Below are 19,944 nucleotides of genomic sequence, written 5' to 3'. Positions count from 1 at the left end.
CCACCTTGCTTGCTCTTCCACACCAGTGAGTGGGTCAACTGCAGCCCTGGACCGATGAAGAGCTCGAAGCTTTTTCGGCTAGGCTTCCAAACGTGGGTTGCGAAGGTATCGAAACTAGCCAGACCCTTTGCATCGAACCTACCCTAGTCAGGGCTACGGGGCAGCTCTTGTGCAAGGAGGTTGCACGCACGGGCCTCCGAGGGAGTTCCATCCACGGGTAAGAGAACGGCAGTACAGGGTTATCTGGAAAAAGAAAAACCTGGGACATGAGATCATGCAGGGACGGGGGTTGGAGAGTCATGGAAATTTATGTGACCAGGGAGGTCCCACGGTACCTTTTGTGGGTACCAGCCCTTTGAAATCCCTGAGGACGGAGGCCAATAGAATGTATGGACAGCTCGTGAGGGCATATTATCAGATGATTCGCTGATGATAGTAGTATGGGAAGCCCAGGAGCACTGCATGCTGTCGCTGTCATCCAACGCGCTCATGTTACCTCAAAGGTTACGTAGGTGAAAGCATTATATCCGAATACGTTGGCCCTATTTTGAAAACCACATGTGAATGGAGAAGGGTTAAATTAGATAGGCTGGGGAAATGCTTAACATAGGCATGTTTCCTTGAACAGAAATAGCTCAATGCATCTAGAAACTGTGATTGATGTCGTGTCAATTTTTCAGTAACATATGAGCTAGATTCTCTGTGAGCAGTCACAGTCCAATAAATGAACCTGGCTTAGAAGGGGGCATATGCATAATAATTGTTGTCAAAAGGTCCTTCGATTTACTAGTACTTTTCCACTCGAACGGTTTCTAGATTAGATATCTGTTAGCTCAAGGACGGAATAATATTTCTGTCTAGAGTTTAGCATCGCGCATTAACCTTGGCCTATATCGCACATTTAATATCCCCTATTTATATATCAGCCATCTGATGCTTACCTACGTATGTGTTTCCTCATTTGACATCTTCCAATAGTTGTTACGAAGCCTTTTGGTTGCCTGGATCCGCTCGATACGGATCCTGATGTGTTTGCTAGAAGGAAACGGATGAAATTCGTAAAACAAAGGACTCAGTTTCAGTCTAAAGGGGGAAATCCACATTATATTTCAAGTCAATGAGAGGTATCATAATTTTAAATCTGATGTAACGTTAAGGGGCTTCGGAATAACGTTTTCGCGTTCCGTCAAGTTTCTCCTTTGGAGGTTGGCGAAGCAGACGAAAGTAGCCTTTACATTATTGGGTTGCCGTACTCTCTGATAGAGTTGATTATGAGGTATGCTGGTTATTTTTTCCGCCAAGTTATGGTAGCAATAGCAAGTTTTCTAAAATGGTGGGTAATACTGTATTGAAGGAGATGGGAATGCCTATGTGTGTACGCCTATTTATTTGCACGCATCTGAACAATGGTGCTGGAATATACAAGAAAACAAAAATATAAAGGAAGAAAAATAAAGAGTGAATATATGACTACGAAGTCGGAGGAACCCACAACCACCCAGAACGATTAAAGCATACTTCGAACTCGACGCCCCCAAATAACCCAAGAGCACCATAGAGATCAAAATCGCCCTCTAGCCCCCTAACACCACCAGCATCCTCATCGACCTCCTCATGTAGATCCCAGCTCCCTACAAATTTTCCATCCCGTGTGAAGAATATTTCTACCGGAAGAGTTGTGGGTGTCCCATTGGTTTGGGATATTGTTAACGACTCTGGAGACGGTAATGAGAACTTCATTCCTAATCCAACCGTTTCCCCAACTTTGAATGCGCTAGTAAACTCCATCCCACCCCATGAATCGTTCACAAATCTGCAGCCATCATCGGAGAAAACGCCCACGCTTCCCCGTTCCCATCCAGGTGATCGCCATGTGGGGTATGGTTGAGCTGCAAAACCGATGGAAAACCCACCAACTTGGCCCTTGATTCCATCGTACTGGGCAAGAAGTTTCGCTTCGAAGTATATCGTCTTCGTTCGTTCTGTGATTAGCGGCGAATCCTTTGCTGGAAAGTACAATGGTAAACCCGTCAGCAGAATACAGTCTCCATTCTGGTCCTGAGTGCGTCCTCTCCACATCCCTTGGCCAACAACTTCTAGATGCCCGTTGTACTGTTGAGGTCTAACAGGTCGGAGGTCAAAATTTTGAACTGAATTGTATACCGCATCTGATGGCATGCATGGTGTCCACAACGGGGTATTATCACAGAAGTCATGAGCTCGATCAGCATCCGCTTCTGATGCATTTCCCGTATTAGAATATAGATACCCTCCAACCGGGGGAGGAGGAAACATTGCCGTATCTGGCACAGCTTCTTCCCAGTTATGGTAAGGAGGTGGGTTACCAGGTGGAGCTTGAGTATTTTCATGGTGCTCTCCGTCATGATAACCAGGGGGAGGTCCTGACTTTTGGTCGTAAGTTCCGTCGGGCATCGCTGGGATTATGCTAGGCCTAACGACATGAGCCTCAGCTGGCCCGAAAACACGCTGCTTCTCGTCACCCGTAGAAAAACCTGATAGATTTGGAGTTCTCAGTTGTGTGCTAGATGGGAAAGACGTGGCTGGGCCTTCGTTTGCCTTTTGTTTGCCGGCGGAAGTGTTTTTATTATCTTTAGGGCGGTTTGCCACGGTAACTTCGTCCTTATCGGCCCCTCCGCAGCAGAAAAAGGCCATTTCAAATAATCAAAGAAGAGGTTAAGTGTATGGAGTTAATGTGGCACATTCATTTGATTTCCTTGCACGATGTTGGAGGCGTGATAGATCGAAGTATGTAGCGTTCGTAGATTTGTGACGTGTGCAAGGCGTTTTAAGCACACTGGCAGTAATACAAACAAAGAATACCAAGTACCTTCGAGTTCTGGAGAAGGTAAATGAAATAAAGGCAAACAAAGGAGGGGATAGTCTTCGGTTGGAAACGTAAAATCCACAAAATACTAATATATCACACTTCACAGCGCAGGAGAAGGTTGAAAGGTCAGAGAGCCTAATTTGGGAGGAATTCACACAATGAAATATATCCCATTATAAAAATTTTTCTCAATGGTATAATTGTAATGCTACTGATCAATACCAGAAAGAAACAGTTCGCCTCCGTACTTGAGAAATTTATCTCTTGATGATTATACAAGTTCAATGAAATTAATGCAGGAGATTTGAGCCAGAGCGAGGTGGCTGTGCCGGTGATGTGTCAGCAGGGAGGTTCAAATAAAGTTGCGGATAGCTTGTGGCCTCGATATCTTAGAACCATGGTTCAGCCGTTAGTACCCGAAACTTTCCTCGATAGGCGATATGTGAGTAGAGGTAAGGTTTTTACCAAATGCACGACACTGTACTGAAAACGCGGTTGTCAATGGAAACTAGGCGAATGAGATAGCAACACCGAATTGTTCATACATGCTCGATGAATTATAAGGTACTACTAGTAGTTATTTACCGTGGTCACTTTGCAACAGTTTTATATGTATCATGCATTCTCCATTCTGAACACCCAGCTTTCCGTATATGCTAGGATGTTATGCAGCCGATCTAGGCCTACATCAGGTTATCCCCAGCTTCTTTTCAGTCCGCAGACAAGGTGACTATAGCTCAAAGCTCCTCAAACTTTACCACACGATGCCCGCAGGAGATGGGAAATGTTGCCTAAGTTATATGTGCAGCGCAATCCCATTGGGTGGGAGGACGTGCTGCGCATACGAACGGTAAGTTTTGGAATCTACGAATAATATCCTTTTAAAGAAATGCCGAAGAAGTCCATTTGGATAGAACGCTATCAACGTCTGGTCTGGCTATCTCTAAACCAATTTGGTCGCATAAACACCCTTAAGAAATTTTAAAAGACAAATTTCCCAGCCACTACTGACTCACTAACAGGGTGGGCAGGTCTAATAGAACGACGAAACACAGCGTATCTCAACACCTAGCACTTGCCTCATCACATATGATAATGCCAACGTCATATTTAACAAGCTCTTGCACCATGTGGTCCACTAGCCATGCTGAGATCCTCGCATGAGGGATAAAAGAAAGCCGCCAGGGCAATGATTACATAGGCGGATATCAGCAAAGCCCCTTCGAGGTAATTGGTCCTGCCATCCAGAACGAGATAGTTTACGATAAAAGCAGAGGCGAAGAGCGAGACTGTTTCAAAGAGACTGAAATAGAGCGACATCTCAGTATTAAGGCACCATCCTAGAAGCACAATTATGGGAGTTACAAAGAGGGCAATCTGAATACTGCTCCCCAGTGCAACACCAATGGCCAGGTCCATTTTGTTCTTGCCGGCTACCGCCACTGCAGTTATGTGCTCAGCAGCATTACCAACAATGGGCAAGATGATCAATCCGATAAAGGCTTGGCTGACACCTGTATTTTCAACGAGGTATTCGATGCTATGGACGAGCAACTCTGCGCAGACCGCAACGAGGCCAGTGGACACCACTAGGAGAGTGACAGAAGCTGTGCAGGACAAGCGAAACGATCCTTTAGTCTCGGTTTCAAGCCCGTTGGGATTCTGGGATGGAGTCATGGTGATGAGATGTGGAAGTGGCTGAGCTGAAGGCATTACCTGGTGATTAAGCGGGATTTGCAAGCGGCCAGGAAGCGAATTCGCACGCCTCAGACTACATTCATTGTCATGGGAACTGCGCTGGCTGCCGGAGGGACTCATGGAAGGAGATTGTGTGGAGCGCAATTGTGGCCTGTTTGTAAAAACTCGCGGAAGAACCGGGCGGGTAGACAGGCTGCGTACAGCGAACGGTCGTCTTGTAGTTGCTGGCTCGGCAAAATTGGCGATATCAGCGACAAAGTTAACCTGCCTTCTGGTATGCGTAGGTGGAGTAGAGTCGGATGTTGAATGGTCCACCTGATCGTTGGCTTTCGCCAAGAGGTCATTGCTAGCGTCCGCTCGGTTTTTACCTTTGTTGTGACTGTGGCATTTCCTTGATGTCTTTTGACCGTTTTCGTGAGAGTTAACTGAGGAATCCAGACCCGCAAAATCCCGAGAAATGGGTTGGGTAAAGAGATGAATATTATTTGTCTCATCCACATTCCTCTCGTCCCTGCTGACTTCTAGTTCCACACTCGCCTGTGTAAATTGTGTATGATGCTCAGGATGAAATAAAGCTGGCGCTGCTATTGGCTGTGAACTTGACGAAGCGGTACAGCTGACTGCAGAAGCGGATGAAAAACTTTGTCGCATGTCTTTTGAATTAAGGCTATGTTTACGGCGCCGCCGTTTCTTGAGGGCGTTTTTGATGCGTAAGGCTCGTGTATTGGAGCCGGTTGTTCCGTCACTATCAATGTCACTTGATGAGCTGGATTCCGATGAGCTAGAGGAATTTAGCATGTCGGCCAGGACTCCTGGGTGCGATTCTTCGTCGATTTTGTGTTGAGGGGTACTTTCATAGAAGTATGCGTGAGATTTCAGTTGAAATAGCAAGTATAAAACATATACCAGCAGAAGTATCTTAAATCTGTCAGCCCGGAAAAAGTTTCAAGCAGTGTCGGATATAAGAGCTTACCACGCTGGTGCCCCTGCTCACTTTCAATACAACAGTATCAGCAGTCTCAAGGTTACTGAACGATGCGTGGAAAGCTGTCTATGAAGAGAAAATATTAATAAGGGGCGAAGAAGTGTGGAAACAATGTGATGGATCGTACTGGTAACAGAAGGCTCATGACACTGAGACTGAGTAAAGCGGCACTCATTTGGGTAATGTTTGAATTATATAGCTGGTAACACCCAATCAGCACATAGACGGTCACTAGTACCTCGAATCCTCTCACCTGTTCTCGATATCGAAGACCGCCAAATAGGAAGCACATTCCTAGAATAAGAAGCAAATTTGCCAGAATCGACCCAAGCAGGGATGCCTGCACTACCCGGACTTCTTTCTGTAGATCCAACTATGTTAACAGTCTCCAAATGTAAGAAAAGGTAACACCGCGCTAACTTACAGCTACAAGTGCGATACTGTTCGCGTGTTAACCAGAGTCAGTGTCATGACCAGGGTCTTTTGGGTGATGAGAAAATGAATGGCGAACTGGGGATGATTGTGAAAAATGAAGTGGAGATTCCTTCCGAAGACATACATGCTGACATATGGTTAGCTACAGTCGTCAGTGGAGAGTACACAGTTGAAAGAAGTTAACCATACAATATAATTAGCTCCACTGCATTCCCAAATGTAACATTCAACAGAGCTCCAGTCGTGTCGCTTAAGTTTCTCGCAGCATTCTCAGTCGCGAAGCCAAGAAGCGAAGCAAGAGGAACGATGGCCACAGCGTTGATAGAGAATACCACGGTTGGACTGATAGGGCTCTTATGGCCCATGATACGGTGCATCACACCCAGAGTAATTCCAACGGGAACAAAAAGAAGAGCCCAGTTGACCCAACTTGACAAAATGATCAAGCGTACGGTATGGCACATTTGAAGTATGAGAGATCCTTTCTCCACAGTTTCTATGGAGGCAGAGTTTTCTCCATCGCCTGTACTGGATTTCGTAGAGGCGGGAGGGCAGACTGAGGTTGCTTCCTTCGTGAGGGTAGCCTTCGATCCATATTGGCAATTTGGTTGGCTACCAATGCTGTCGGTTGAGTCAATTTTTTGAACAGAAGGATCTGCTATGGGTAGGTCAGGATTGTGGTTGTGATTACTGTGGCTGTTGAGGCCTAGGGAGGTTTCGTGGGCATCGACGCTGATGTGGAGGTGGCGAGCAATGCGGTCTATTAATGGAGGGTCGTCAGAAGATTCGTTCATCGAGTGGTCGTAGCAGCAATGAATCTAGGGGTTTCAAGTTCAGTGAACCCAAAAATGTTAAACTCAAAGGACAAAGTACATGAGAAACTGAATTTGGCTGGTTATAGTGAGAGATGATAGCCACTCGGGCTGAGGTCAAGCTTTACTGTTCCCAAAGAGGGCAAGTACTGTGCGACGGAGCTCAGCCAAGTGGCCATCTTGACGTCATAGCGGCCCTGTGTAGACTTGGAATCACCTAAAATAATTTTTGGCATTCTTGGAGGCCTTAAGCTCCCTAAGCAGACGCAATCTGGCGAGTCACTGCCCAATAGGATTTATTTTTTTCTTTTGGTGAGAAGCTTCTATACATGAACAGCCAAGTTTTGACTCCCGATAGTTAGGTTGCTACCGGGCTTGGCAAACTCACCGTCTACCGCCTCTGTTAGTCAGTAAGGTGGTGACCGTACTCTTTTGTTGCAGTACGGCGTACAAGGTGGCAAGGTTGTGGACGGAACGAGGTTTTGTCGGCCAGCTTGATCTGAGGTAGAATACCTGGAACTGACAGAAACATCCTGTCTTAGAGCCTGGATCCTCCATGAACCTCTCCACTTCATCCTAGTTGAAAATCACAATATGTACTGTAGTTTTTATCTCACTTCTGGCTTTATGGCGATGATACGACTGTGGCTGAAGATAAATTATTGCCTGTCTTTCAATTGGTTTCATCTTACGTTCGATTATCCCCTTCTTTGACCTTCTCTACCTAGCATTCTGCAAGGGAGCAACACTTCAATTAACCCTCCCTTTCGTACCTGAGTACTTTTTATACAATTTTGGAAAACTCGGGAAACTGTATGGAAACCATGATGATGTTTCTCTTGTGTCGTGGAAAGTGCATGTCTTGGTCGCCGTGAAATGCCCTTTATTTGTGCAGCATTTCGTCTGTGAGAAGATGGATGTGCTTCTTACTTACTGGCCAAACAATCTACTAGTCCAAGTGAGGGGCAAATAATAATAATGAATCATATCAAAGTGCTGTGGTGGTCGTGTCGATTGTCTGCTTAGCCCTTGGGATTGACCGTGTCCACTAAGCCTGGCCCGACTCTGCAGTATCCAATAATAAAGCCATGCTTTATATTATGCATGGACTGCATTTTCTGGGAAAAACAGGGTTTGGATGGGCACTCTCACTGGTAGATACTCCAGACCGAGGGCCCAACATGTGACTTGGCGGCTGCCCAGGTGGTTTCTGCGGTTTCTGCTTGCTTTTCTTGCTCCTTGCTGAAACACAGAGCAAGAAATCTGATCCTGAGGGATAAATCCCGATCTAACGCCAATCCCCTTTGTCCTCTTCTCGTAGAACTTGTCAAGAGCTTCGAAGAAGCAGAGGTGGGGCCTAGCGTTTCGTCCCGATCCCTTGAGGGCTTTTCCGATTATTCTCATTACTCTTCATATTTCCCTTCATTTCCCCCTGACCTCGACCAAACCATTTCCTCCAGTTCTGTTTAAACCACGCTTTTATCCTGTCGCTGTCAAAATTTCAAGCTCAAGCAACACCATTGTGGGGTTATTGCTCGCCCCATCTGCTGCTACTTAGAATAAAACAGTCAGCTCCTTCTCCCACGCTAGCCGGGGATTTTGGCAGCGCCTGTCAACTTCCCAGAAATCTGCTCCAGCTTTGCTCCGTGCATGCATATATTGCCACCCTTGGAACCGTTTGTTCGTTTCTGATAGGCTTCAGAAACTTTTCAGCTCTTGTGAAAGATACCAAGTCCTTGAAGGAGCAGATTTTTTAACAGTGCTTTTCAATTTTTCAATCCTTTAATATGTGTCTTGGGTGACTTGCTGTGTAGGAAGGGTCATTTTGTAGCATCTATTGTTGTGTTTTTCATTTAGGCAAACGGTTGGCCGTTCGTCTAAAGCTCCTCCCACACTCAGCCCCTCGCAACATTTCAATTAAATTGCGCGGCCCTTTATTTTGATATATTTTTGGAGGAGAGTTTTACGTTATAGTTTTGACACAGGTGTTCGGGGTTGAAAAAGGACCCCCGTCGCGTCCGTTGCGATCCTTAAACAGCTCTCAACCCCCCGCTGTTCCAAACAACTTCATAACACGTGATAAGTAATCGTGAATCTCATAACCCCGAAAGCGTGGCTGGTTTGGTATGTGAGAAATATCGGATGGAGCCATTGAACTCCATAATTGCTGGTGAGCCACAGTCAGTGAACGCAAATGTTGAGGTGAGTGGTACAAAGCTTTCACAAAGTAGCCCAGCTTGAAAGATTGCACGAATTCATACTCCGCACACTGCAAAATGAAGACGGTAATACGAAACAGTTCGAGTTTCGTAGCACACTTCTCGCTTGCTCACGTAGGAGCACCATGAAGAGCTAGTTTGTTTAATGCTCTGGCTGTCGGTATAACAGATGCTGACCCCTAAGAGCAGGCCTCTCAAACCAACGCTGATGGGCTCGGCACACCTGCGCCAGACTCGATAGGCCCAGACAATGTGGTCAACTGTGTCTCTCAAACAGACAGCCGGTCCGAGATCTGTGTTTCTCCCTCCTGGCAAACGGATAGAGAGAGGAGGGAGAGAAAAAAGGAATTAAAACGGATCGCTAAGGAGAAGAAAGAGTTGGAACGGTCATCGAAATCCGAGCGAAGTTCATTCAATGAGCCACGACGCTTAACCAAAAAGCAACCTTCCAAGACACCCAGCAGAGCGTCAAGTATCAAGAGCATCCTTCCACGCTCGTCAACTGCTCCATCAATTTTGGGATTTTGGTCCAATAGCACATCGAAGCCCAACTCTACTCGAGAAAAACATGGCCTCGACGCGACAACCCCTGAAGGAATTGGCAGGAAGCAGGATGATTCACCAGAACATACAAAGCCTCTATTTACCGGTCACCTGCCACAGCGTTTTGGAGGAAAAATAACCCGAGACCCAGAATATGATAAAACCTCGTCTCGTGCTTTCGATTCGGACTCGTCACCATCCACACCAGTGTCTCCTCCTGATAAGCCAAGACGCCACCTTCATATGGCTAAGAAACATGCGGACTTACGTGCTGCAGCAAAGGCATTTCAATCTGCGGACACCACTTCCCCAAATACTAATACAGCACCTCCTAGATCGTCCTGGAGTCAGGAGCTTACCCGCCGGCTATCAAATTCTAACGGAAGGAAGCTCCAACGTAGGTCTCTCAAAGCGGAATATGAGCCCCATATGTATTCATCACGTAGAAGTTCCGCAAATAAGGAAAATGAAAATGGCACAATATCTAGCCGGAAAACTAGGCAAAGTGTGCCATCAACCCCTACAAGCAGTCATTTCCATACTACCGCAGGGATCTCCTCTCCCAGCCCGCAAAAAAGTTCACGAATCACCGTTGTCGAGCCTCACGAGAATATTGCCCCCCCGGATCCCTCATCCAATCAACAAGATCATGAAGCGTCTAATCCTCAAAATACTGAAAATAATGCAAAGCGTTCAAGTGAACAGCAAGAAACGTCATCAACTATTTCGACGATATTCCCTTCCAATCGTACACAAAAGACAACGTACAGGCCTACAGAGAGTCACCGTAAGCATGGACGAAGTCATTCATGGAGTGAAATATTAACCTACTCTGATCGGATTGCTGGGGTCTCTCTAAAGCGCCGCGCTCATGGTCGGGAATCTTCTCATATAACAGTGAACGGGGACGTGGAAGAGTTCAAAACTAGTGGACCTTACGAATCCAACTATGGGCCCTGTGCGGCGTTCAGAAGCCATGCTGCTCAATCTGACCCTTCTCTCTCACCAGCCAGCTGGCTTGTCACACCTGAAAACATAGGCGCAGCTGGAGATTTTCCGCAGGTGCAACCTGAATCTTTTCCGAATATAACACCAACAGAAGTACCAATCGATCCAAATGATACCCAGGAAACGGCAACGATAACCGATCACCCCAACAAGGAGCTAACGGTGATTGCTCCTAGCATGAGACAACGTGAAAACCCCATGCGAATACCACCAAAAATAATAAATCATGACGTCCCATTTAAATCCTCTCCATTAGCCGGCCCGCCTCTGAATAACCAAGACGAAGAAAGTACTATGGAATCAGGGAATATACCTAACGAGGAAGGTGCTGACGCCTCTTCCAAATCAAACAATGAAAAGTTAGGGTTCTCTTTCTCACGGATCTTGAGACATGGGAGCAAGAAGGAAAAGAATTCGGCTGGCTTCAGTCGACGTTATTCTATGAAAGGTAAACTGGTAAACACAACTGGTAAGGCCAAACTACCAAAAGTGACGGTGTCCGGATCAAATGTGCTGAAGAAGCAACAAGACACTTCCAAGTTGTCTAGCTTTGCCGGATCCAGGCCAGAAATTACATCACGGCCTACCAGTGCATCTTCCAGACAGCTTAGCCTCTGCCCCCCAGCCAGCAGTGATATGTTAAACGACATCAAAATCCCTCCCAAGTCCCCCAAACGCAATAGTGGAATATTCTCAACTCCAACCAATACTCGCCCTAGCTCTGCTAGTGGCCTAGAAACTATGAGCATTTCGAGCAATGGAACTGAGACACCATGGAAGAAGAAACGCTCCATTTCGATAGACATCAACAAGAATCACATACCCCACGGCCCAGGGAAAGAGCGATATATTTCTAAGCCTTTCTCCGGCCACGCATCTCCTACCCTATCTTCAAACAACCAGTCAACTACGATAGCCTCCTCATTTCCACCTACAAAGCAAGCGACTACCAATTCATTGACATCCAGCGATTCCCCCCTCAAGGCCTCTGAACGACACCACCAAATCCCATCAGGGCCAACTTTCGACTCCCGCCCTGATTCATCTAGCAGACGAAGCTTTGCCAGTAACTTTGGAAATGGTCGAGTCTCAGCTCAACACCCTGCCCGGAGGGGAACACCTGTTGCCAAGATGTTCGTGATCTGCTGCCAGTGTAGATACTGGCATGATATGCCGTCAGACGTCTATGCTAAACTTGCCTTCCCCAACGGTCCCCCACCCATCGAGCACATGATAACCGATGATAGCCACAGTCCGCACCAACATCAGCACCCGATGGCGAGCAGTGGGTTCGTTGCGCATGGTGGAGGTAGTAGTAGTACCTTTACCGAAACAAGTTCAGGGGGATCCAATAATGCACCAGATAATAAATCTCCGCGATGTTCCCGCCCCTCGTCCTCCAGCTCTTCGTCTTCGAATAACTTCACAGTAACATGTTGCTGGTGTGCACATCGGATGGTTAAAACTTGCTGTGCCGGATGGACTACCATTGTCTATCTCCATGAGCGACACCACTGAACGAAACGGATAAAAATCTGAATTTGTCGTTATATCTTATATCTTATATTTTCTAAATCCCTAGATCTTCGAGCTTTCGAAATAATTTCGCAATTTTCACAGTGTGTCTTTCTGGGATTGGAGGCATAATATATGTCACGAATATGGGAAGTCTTTCAACATTTTTTCTCAATCTATCCTGAATGACACGTTGCACCGACCTTTTCTTAGGTATGAATCTTCCTTTTGTTAGCCTTTTTGCCCCTGCTTATTTTGCATCAATATACTAGGATCCCCCAAGTTCTAATTTTAAAATGATCTTACTATTAAATTCAAAAAATGGGGCAAACTCCGAACGATATTTCTTCAAAGGGACGAGGTGAAGATTAAGGAAGGGATTGGATTCGAGATGATGTCTATGAGATACGTTTTTTCTACTTTGCTGTTTGGGTTATTGAGATAGGGGTAACGTTCCTTCTAAAGCGATGATTAGTAACTTTATATTATGACTGTCACGGGATTGGGAGTTAGCCTCAGGGCGGATTGAATTTGGCATTCCCTTTTTGATGGTATTTGTCCCATTTATTATTGTTTCTACCACACCTTTCCGTTTTCATCTCCTCCTTTTTACTTGTAAAAAAAGAACCTGTGATGACGACTCTGAAAATTGAAACCATTTTTTGCAAACGAGCTAGGATACTTCATCCGTCATTATCCTGTATATATTGGAAGTAAGAGGAGAGACGTAGTTGGTTGAATTGAAAGGTTGGCTGCTATAGACATGGCACAGGGAGGCCTCTAAAAGCATCTATAATTATACATATAGTTAAGAGATAACAGAATACTTTTTTTCTCTTTTTTTAACTAAAGACATTGAGCCCTCCATTTCATACTTACTTGCTGGGAATCTTGATGTATTTTTGAAAGAAACTTTGCCCCTAGCATATTTCACTTGCTGCTAGCAGACTAGAACATGTCGACAATTTGGACCACAACGAGAGTTGTTGTATGAACCACGTTTACCTGTAACCTGAGGGATTTATTACAATTTAAGTGGGATGAAAATTTGGCATGTAACGATGACGGCTTTTCTCTTTTTTCGACAGGACGTTTGTTCAGGGGGTAAGTTAAGCTTAAAATTAAGGTTTGGAGTGGGCCAGGAGGTGGGTCGCAGGCTCGGCATATAACAACAAAATATGGCAACATTAGAATTTAGGAATAGGACATGGATGTGTATGGAAAGGCCCTTGCACATCCTAGATACTAATATGGAAATACAAATCGCGGAGAGATAAATCCACGCTTGGGACCGTAAAGTTGGGGTGGTATGTATGTGCATGCACAAATACCAGACTTTGTTTTTTGGATCAACTTAATGCTATGACGTAGATATATTAACCGTGGTATGCCCGAAATCACCGCTAAATCATTTCGAGAAAGAATTTTAATATTAAAATTACAGTAAATAGTGAGCTACATTGTATGCTGAGCTTGCTAATGTGACAATGTGTGACTCCTCTCAGTTGCAGGAGCTGTCTTTGCTGATGATCGCCATATCGACAACGGTTTCTCATACTTTCTGACCATCTCAATGAGGGCTTCATCTACCTTGGTGGGATCGGCTGCGTTGGGATAGCGTGACTCTCTTTCAGCCATTATGAATTTACTTACCTCAAGCCTCTAAAATGCTTATTTGCTCCTGGGGAACGGCTGTACCGAATGGGACATCCCTGGTGCCCTGTTCGTTTCCCGTTACAACCAAGATTTCCTTCCATGAATGGACATGAACAAAAGCCAATACGTATCTGCAACCAATCCACAGGGCATTCGATATTTCTTAATCAAAGCAGCAGCGCATATTTGCTAATAGGGCATATCAACGCCATGCGGGCTTTTTTTCTTACCTCATCACCAGATGGACGTTGTCCATAGTGTTCTTCTAGAATTCCACAAACTTGACGTCACCATATCTAAGGTTGGCAACTGCCCCATACTAGATGTCGTCTACTTTAAAATCAGAGGTTTCTACGGAGTTATTTAGTCAATTTTTCGTAACAGGGTATCTGGAAGGTGACTGGATCCTAGCATCCATTTGTTCGTGGGTTTTCTGATGATTCCGCAAATCTATATGGAGTGAAAGGAATTTTTGGTTTTATCACAGCGCTCATCCATCCGCAGTCTCATCTACGTAAATCATGATCGTGGAAGTTTCACCAATTTCTAGCCGTTGAATGCACTATCATTCAGTTTTCAGCCCTCTCTAACCAACCACCCTGCGTCATGAAAGGAACACCAGACTGGGAGAACCAGTTTGCAAAGCCACAGAATTTTGTGCAGCAGGGATTTTACAGTTACGCTGTTGGTCAAAGGATCAAATACCTGTTACCCCATGTGAATAATATGGATTTCCCGGTCAAGACTTCGAACCCCACTTAGAAAGTTTGAACCACCTTCAACCGTAACCCGATTAAGGGATCTCCTTCGTTCTAATTCGTAATCAAAAGCGTGCAAATAATTGCTGCGTTGCGTTCGGCAAACAAGAAGATAAATAAATCAAAATTTACGCTCATTTGAATTCAATCAACAGAGATGGATGTACGGTTTAATGTTAAAATAAAAATATAGTATTATGATGAAGCATCCTTTGTGGTAATGGGTAAATGCCGCTCGGAAAGTATGACTCCTTGTGAACACCGTACATTCACACGCGAGAAGGGGGTAGCAAAGAAGAAAAGAAAGAAAAGTCGATAAACATTGTGGTGTCTAAGTCATTCAATATCTCTGAGGGAAGTTTTAAAGCGAGGGAAATATTAAGAACTATTCAGAGTCTAATCAAAGTTTTTGGGGACTTCGAACCTTAAATTCTTCGACTGGGGCCGTATCGTCAGCCAAAGATACTGGCAACCAGCCTCGAACAGAGCCATCCGTTGAAAAAATAATTGGATGGAATCCGCTTTGTTTGCCACCATTCCCGTTTTGGGAATCGTTATCGCAGTGGTCAAGCGTAGCATCTGCGACATTTTCCAAGGCACACTTCACGTCCTCGTCCAGATCGAATGGGACGCCGCATTCTCTCAACATCTGTATAATTGCCGTAACATTCAGCTGCATCGTTCGCTCGGGCTCTTCGGCCTTTCCCCATCTCTTCATCATCCATGGGAATACGAGGCCAATGTCTGACTGGCTCAAATGGGACGAATTGACGGTATAGAAGATCTTCGGCTGTTGCTTGCCAACTTCTTCATTGCCCTGATCATCGGACCCAGGTGCGGGGTGGTAAGACAACACATGTCGAGTAGCCTTTAATCCGGCTTTCCATTTGAAAAACTCGTCACTCAGGATAGCCAAAACACTAGGCGATCGCGGCTGGCCCTCGCCTGTTTCTGCATAGCATGGCAGCGGCTTCTCCCAGAGCCATTTTACATCATCCCCTAACAAAGGGAGGGTCCAGAGGTCGAGGAGGATAAGGGGCGAAGTCGGAATCATCTGTGAAACGATTTTGCTATCTGGTCGAGGCTCGTACAAGGGGCGGTATTGCGAGAAGGATGGCTCTGCTGAGATCGATGATGGATCCTTGCAGATTTGGTGGCCCCAGTAGATAGACTTGACAAATTGGACGACACTTGCGGCACCGAATGAATGGCCTGCCCACGCAATGCTGCCGGGAGAATGAATGTCAAGACTAGAAGAAAACACGGGACCTTTCGCGCCCTTCATCTGCACAAAATTTGGAATCTCGGTTCCCGCATCCATCTTGAGAAGGGCATCGTGCACGAGACCCAATTCCCAGAATCGGATGCGCAACTGGGCATGTCGCCTTTGGAGAATATTCGGGTCGAAAATGTGCTTCATTCGTTGGTATGGAACCTTTTCGGTAACCTGGCCATGAGCGTTTCGGAGAAGCGAGCTGGGACTGCTTCCATCCCGGTGTTCAGGGGCAATGATGACAATTCCGTAACTGGCCAGGCAACCAAGGATATAGCTATACATATACCTTGACCCCGCGATGCCGTGGGAAAAGACCATGACTGGCCAGCGTTTTGAGGGGAGTGTCGAGGCTTTCAAGGGCGCATCCCTAAATGCAGGTATCTTCGTCCATTTGACTGTGCTTGGGAGTAGCCTGTCGTATTTGGAAAATCAGAATACGGGAAATCAAGTCTCATGAATGATATAAGAGGATTGGTTTATAGTACCCTAATATATTCGATAGTCGTTTTGGGACTCCGAGAAGCTCCGCCAACCCGCCAATAAAGGTTGCTTGCGGATCTGGAATCCAATACATAGGTCTCGACGTTGGTTCAACATCATCAGCAGGATAAAATATGCGGAATAGAATTGTAGGAAGAGGTATATCTGATTTTGGGGTAGGTGCCGGCGATTCAAGAGAAGACACGGGAATGTCAAACTCTGTAGTGCCCACCTGATGTGGTCCCGTATACGACGGGAAGGACGGAACTTGAAGCAGGGACAACGCCATACTCGCACACAGTCGAAAAATCGAACGCAATACAGCGACAAGCGGGAGAGAACAAACGAATATATCAAAAAGAACACCAAGAAAGACCACTAGATGGAAAGGAGCGGGTTCTATATGGATTTTATAATTGACGTTTTCATAGCAACATCAACCGTCTCAGGCAATATTTTTCTAATATTGGCTGGCCGCAATGGGAGGAAAATGCAAATCATTAAAGCAGAAACCTTTGTCTCAAGGCATCAACAACCTCGCGCGTCGCTCTCGTGTTAATAACGAGTACGTGAGTCCATTCTTGGACTCGGTCGTGCCGAGGCCGGTTCAGCGTAGTTATAATCGAGCACTATCCAAAGAATGAAGCTTGAAAGCAGACTAAGGACATCTATTTATGCAAGATGGCAGGCGGTCTATGGCCTATGGTCTATGGTCTATTTCACAGGAGACGATCTGTGCAAACTCATGTCCCACCGCCAGTTCATCCGTTCGTGTTCATCCAAGTCCAAGTATTGGATGGTTGGGTGACACTCTGGCAGAGACTGCGCCTCGTCTCTGTGGTTGACCCCACCAGCCACACCGGTGCGTGACTTCGAGATATCCCCACGAGACATCCAACTCGGATTCCGCAATCATTTTCCTCCACGACCATTCTGCTGTCTTTCTAGCTGTAGACGAAGACGCCATGGCGCGGAATAGGCGACTGTCCAATGCTTCCTCCGCCTCGTCTCTCCCAGAGCGACACCAAGTTAGTATAGAAACTCCACCCACGCCTGGCTGGTCAACGTTTCCTGACAGACATTCTGATACTAATCACTGTCGGGAGTTGTGAAGGAGCTTGATAGCATGTACGATTACCTAGCGAAGGTGATTCTTCTCGGACCAAGCGGCGCTGGAAAGTCTGTCCTCCCTTCGCTCATTTTCTTGAAGATTTTACCCTATGCGCCAAGTGTCTTCTAAGTCCATCCAGACTTCTAGAAATATCACGATATAGTTACCAAAAGTACCTGTTGCTGACGTATCATATATGCATTTGCCAGATCCTGTCTCCTACATCGCTTTGTCAAAAACGAATGTATGCTCGACCCCATTTCCCGCCCTCAACTCAGTCGCACTTCCTTACCCTCATGCGCAACCATGTCATCTGAGTCTCTGAACTCCTTAACCATTCAACCGCATCTACTAACGCAACCCCGGATGTCCAGGGCGCGTTCTCTCCTCCCAAACAATCGGTGTCGAATTCTCCTCCAAAATTGTAAAGATAGGAACCGGCTCGCACTGGAAACGGATAAAACTTCAACTATGGGATACAGCTGGAACCGAGCGATTCCGCTCCGTTTCCCGCTCGTACTACCGAGGCGCCGCTGGCGCGATCCTGATCTACGACGTCGGATCACATGCTTCCTTTTCCGCTCTCCCTACTTTCCTCATGGATGCTAGAGCACTTGCTTCCCCGAATCTAACGATCCTCCTAGCCGGAAACAAAAGCGACCTGCTTTCCCAGGATACCATGTCCCTGGGTGGGGCGGACTACGATGACGATTTCCTGCGTTTACCCCCGACACCATCAAGTACGTCAAGCAGACAGTCTCCATTCCCTTTCGATTCTGGTGGGGGATCGCTGCGATCCATCAACGGGCCGCTGGTCGGTACGAGAATGACAGCAACAGTGGCCGCGGAAGGGCGTGAGGTGCCGCTAGAAGAAGCGTCGCGGTGGGCGGCGAAATCCAATATACCTGTTGCAGTGGAAGTATCCGCCTTATCCGGGGACAATGTGGATGAACTGTTCAACCGGCTCGCGCGGATCATCCTTACCAAGATCGAATTGGGCGAGATAGACCCTGATGATCCCCAGAGTGGTATTCAGTATGGAGATGGAGGAATGTATGGCACTGGCACGAGCGATGGAGGTAGCGTGCGGAGCGGGATCACAATCGATGACTCTATGACGCAGATACGGAGGAGAAAGGCCTGGAACCGTGGCGCAGGGAACGGGTGGGCATCGGGAATGAGAGAGTGGGAAGATGTGTTCAGGCTGGGTGGATCGAACACCCGGAGGGGGAGGTGTTGTTAATATCCTGCGGCCGTTCTGGAACGGGGCAATCCTGTGGAAGTTGACGATTTTCTACCTTGGGCTGGCTAATCACAGAAATGCAAGCTGGATATGTTGTCGCTGCGCGAACTACTCCCTCATCCCCACCTCAATTGCATTCCCTCTCGAACTTTCCGGTCCTCGATTACAACGCACACATCCAATTTCAGTACCGATCCTCTCGTCTAATATCCATGATGTTTCCTTCTTGCCTTCTTTGGTCTACATTTTCATTGACTCACTATCCTGTTTCCTCCACACAATACGGTTCTGCGCACAACACGGCACGATGCTCGTCGTCCGCCTCTGCATAGAACAAACACTCGCTCCATACTAAAAACAGCACCAGCCCCGACGACTCCGGAATTATGGTACATTTGCACTTGCGTCTCTCATCTTGATATGTTTCTTAGATCCATACTATTCATTGTCACTGTCATTTCCACTCTCATCATGTACTATCCGTACCATTTCGGAGTCACTATTAGGCGGTCATTTCATTTTCTGGCTTTACCTTTTCTCCCTAATACCCTGTTGTCTTTTTTGTCCAATGACCATGTCACGTCGCCGTACAACGCATAACCATACATACTTAATCAATAATAAACGATTTGGAGTCGAGCGAGGAGAAACCAAGTATTTTCTGTTTTTATATTGACCTGTCAAAAACTCGTTTTTGTTAAAATGCCGCAGATCAAATGAGAATAGAGAAATAGAAAGGTTTATTCATTTCGCCTTGGTATTAAATGCATAATCACGATCTGAGTGATTTTCAGGACTCAAGAAAGGCCTTCCCCCCTCTCAAATCTGAAACTTGACGAATTGTCCTTGTATCTTCTTGATTCCCTCCAGGGTCCGCTATAACATTCCGTAGATCCTCCAGGTTTACTGCTGGATGCGCCATAAGGTGTCTATGCAATTGTAGGACTCCCTGGCTGCAAAGACTCCCGAAGACTAGCGACGTTTTATGCCACAGTAGGCGGTCCGGCCTCGATTACGACGGCCCGCCTCGTATCTCTGATTCACCCGGAACTGAGTCCACCCGGCGTTGCACCAACTTGGGGGCGGGAACGCATACGGCAAAGCAATTAACGTAAAAAAACCTACCGATTTTGCCTTTAAAGGACTGAAAAATTCTGACTATCCTATCTTCTCTTTTTTTGATCCAAGGCACAAGAATTCGCGAGCTCTACTTTAGATGCTGTTAGCACGCATTTTATTCTACATCTGGTCGTCACATGCTTTTCTTAGATTATTGTGATACTTTTTGAAAACAAGGCCGACTCTATTTCCTTACTACGAGACCAAATAAATAGATTGTTACAAGTATTACATGAGA

The 19,944-nt window shown here is 46.2% G+C and overlaps 7 protein-coding genes across 7 annotated transcripts in view; 3 read left to right on the top strand and 4 right to left on the bottom strand.

Annotated features, from left to right (window-relative positions):
- The window catches only part of HCAG_04382 (conserved hypothetical protein), a gene marked incomplete at both ends in the record, with an annotated part of 4,014 nt that extends 1,341 nt beyond the window's left edge, over nt 1–2,673 (bottom strand). The window contains 4 exons of the mRNA XM_001540492.1: nt 5–125; nt 497–542; nt 986–1,035; nt 1,519–2,673. Of these exons, the coding sequence (XP_001540542.1) occupies nt 5–125; nt 497–542; nt 986–1,035; nt 1,519–2,673 (1,372 nt within the window). The remainder of the gene's footprint in view (nt 1–4; nt 126–496; nt 543–985; nt 1,036–1,518) is intronic.
- Nucleotides 2,674–3,245: 572 nt separating this feature from the next.
- HCAG_04381 (predicted protein) lies at nt 3,246–4,012 on the top strand (the record flags this gene model as incomplete). The annotated part of the gene is made up of 3 exons (XM_001540491.1): nt 3,246–3,300; nt 3,521–3,698; nt 3,889–4,012. 3 exons carry the CDS (start codon nt 3,246–3,248, stop codon nt 4,010–4,012), a joined length of 357 nt encoding a protein of 118 aa, XP_001540541.1.
- A 310-nt stretch (nt 4,013–4,322) lies between these two features.
- Nucleotides 4,323–5,016, top strand: HCAG_04380 (conserved hypothetical protein; the record flags this gene model as incomplete). Its single annotated transcript, XM_001540490.1, has 3 exons — nt 4,323–4,526; nt 4,577–4,820; nt 4,985–5,016. 3 exons carry the CDS (start codon nt 4,323–4,325, stop codon nt 5,014–5,016), a joined length of 480 nt encoding a protein of 159 aa, XP_001540540.1.
- A 284-nt stretch (nt 5,017–5,300) lies between these two features.
- On the bottom strand, nt 5,301–8,182 carry HCAG_04379 (predicted protein; the record flags this gene model as incomplete). Its single annotated transcript, XM_001540489.1, has 7 exons — nt 5,301–5,327; nt 5,520–5,597; nt 5,659–5,892; nt 6,299–6,784; nt 6,907–7,060; nt 7,471–7,502; nt 7,931–8,182. 7 exons carry the CDS (start codon nt 8,180–8,182, stop codon nt 5,301–5,303), a joined length of 1,263 nt encoding a protein of 420 aa, XP_001540539.1.
- A 6,695-nt stretch (nt 8,183–14,877) lies between these two features.
- HCAG_04378 (predicted protein) lies at nt 14,878–16,522 on the bottom strand (the record flags this gene model as incomplete). Its single annotated transcript, XM_001540488.1, has 2 exons — nt 14,878–16,165; nt 16,239–16,522. 2 exons carry the CDS (start codon nt 16,520–16,522, stop codon nt 14,878–14,880), a joined length of 1,572 nt encoding a protein of 523 aa, XP_001540538.1.
- A 1,420-nt stretch (nt 16,523–17,942) lies between these two features.
- On the top strand, nt 17,943–18,587 carry HCAG_04377 (conserved hypothetical protein; the record flags this gene model as incomplete). Its single annotated transcript, XM_001540487.1, has 1 exon — nt 17,943–18,587. The coding sequence occupies one exon, from the start codon at nt 17,943–17,945 to the stop codon at nt 18,585–18,587; it is 645 nt and encodes a 214-aa protein (XP_001540537.1).
- Nucleotides 18,588–19,745: 1,158 nt separating this feature from the next.
- The window catches only part of HCAG_04376 (hypothetical protein), a gene marked incomplete at both ends in the record, with an annotated part of 1,217 nt that continues 1,018 nt past the window's right edge, over nt 19,746–19,944 (bottom strand). The window contains one exon of the mRNA XM_001540486.1: nt 19,746–19,797. Within this exon, the coding sequence (XP_001540536.1) occupies nt 19,746–19,797 (52 nt within the window). The remainder of the gene's footprint in view (nt 19,798–19,944) is intronic.

This window comes from Histoplasma capsulatum, genomic scaffold (genome assembly GCF_000149585.1).
Source record: "Histoplasma capsulatum NAm1 scaffold_4 genomic scaffold, whole genome shotgun sequence".
Classification (NCBI taxonomy): Eukaryota; Fungi; Ascomycota; class Eurotiomycetes; order Onygenales; family Ajellomycetaceae; genus Histoplasma; species Histoplasma mississippiense.
The sequence above is the reverse complement of the archived record's forward strand: the minus strand, read 5'-3'. Positions and strand labels throughout refer to the sequence as shown.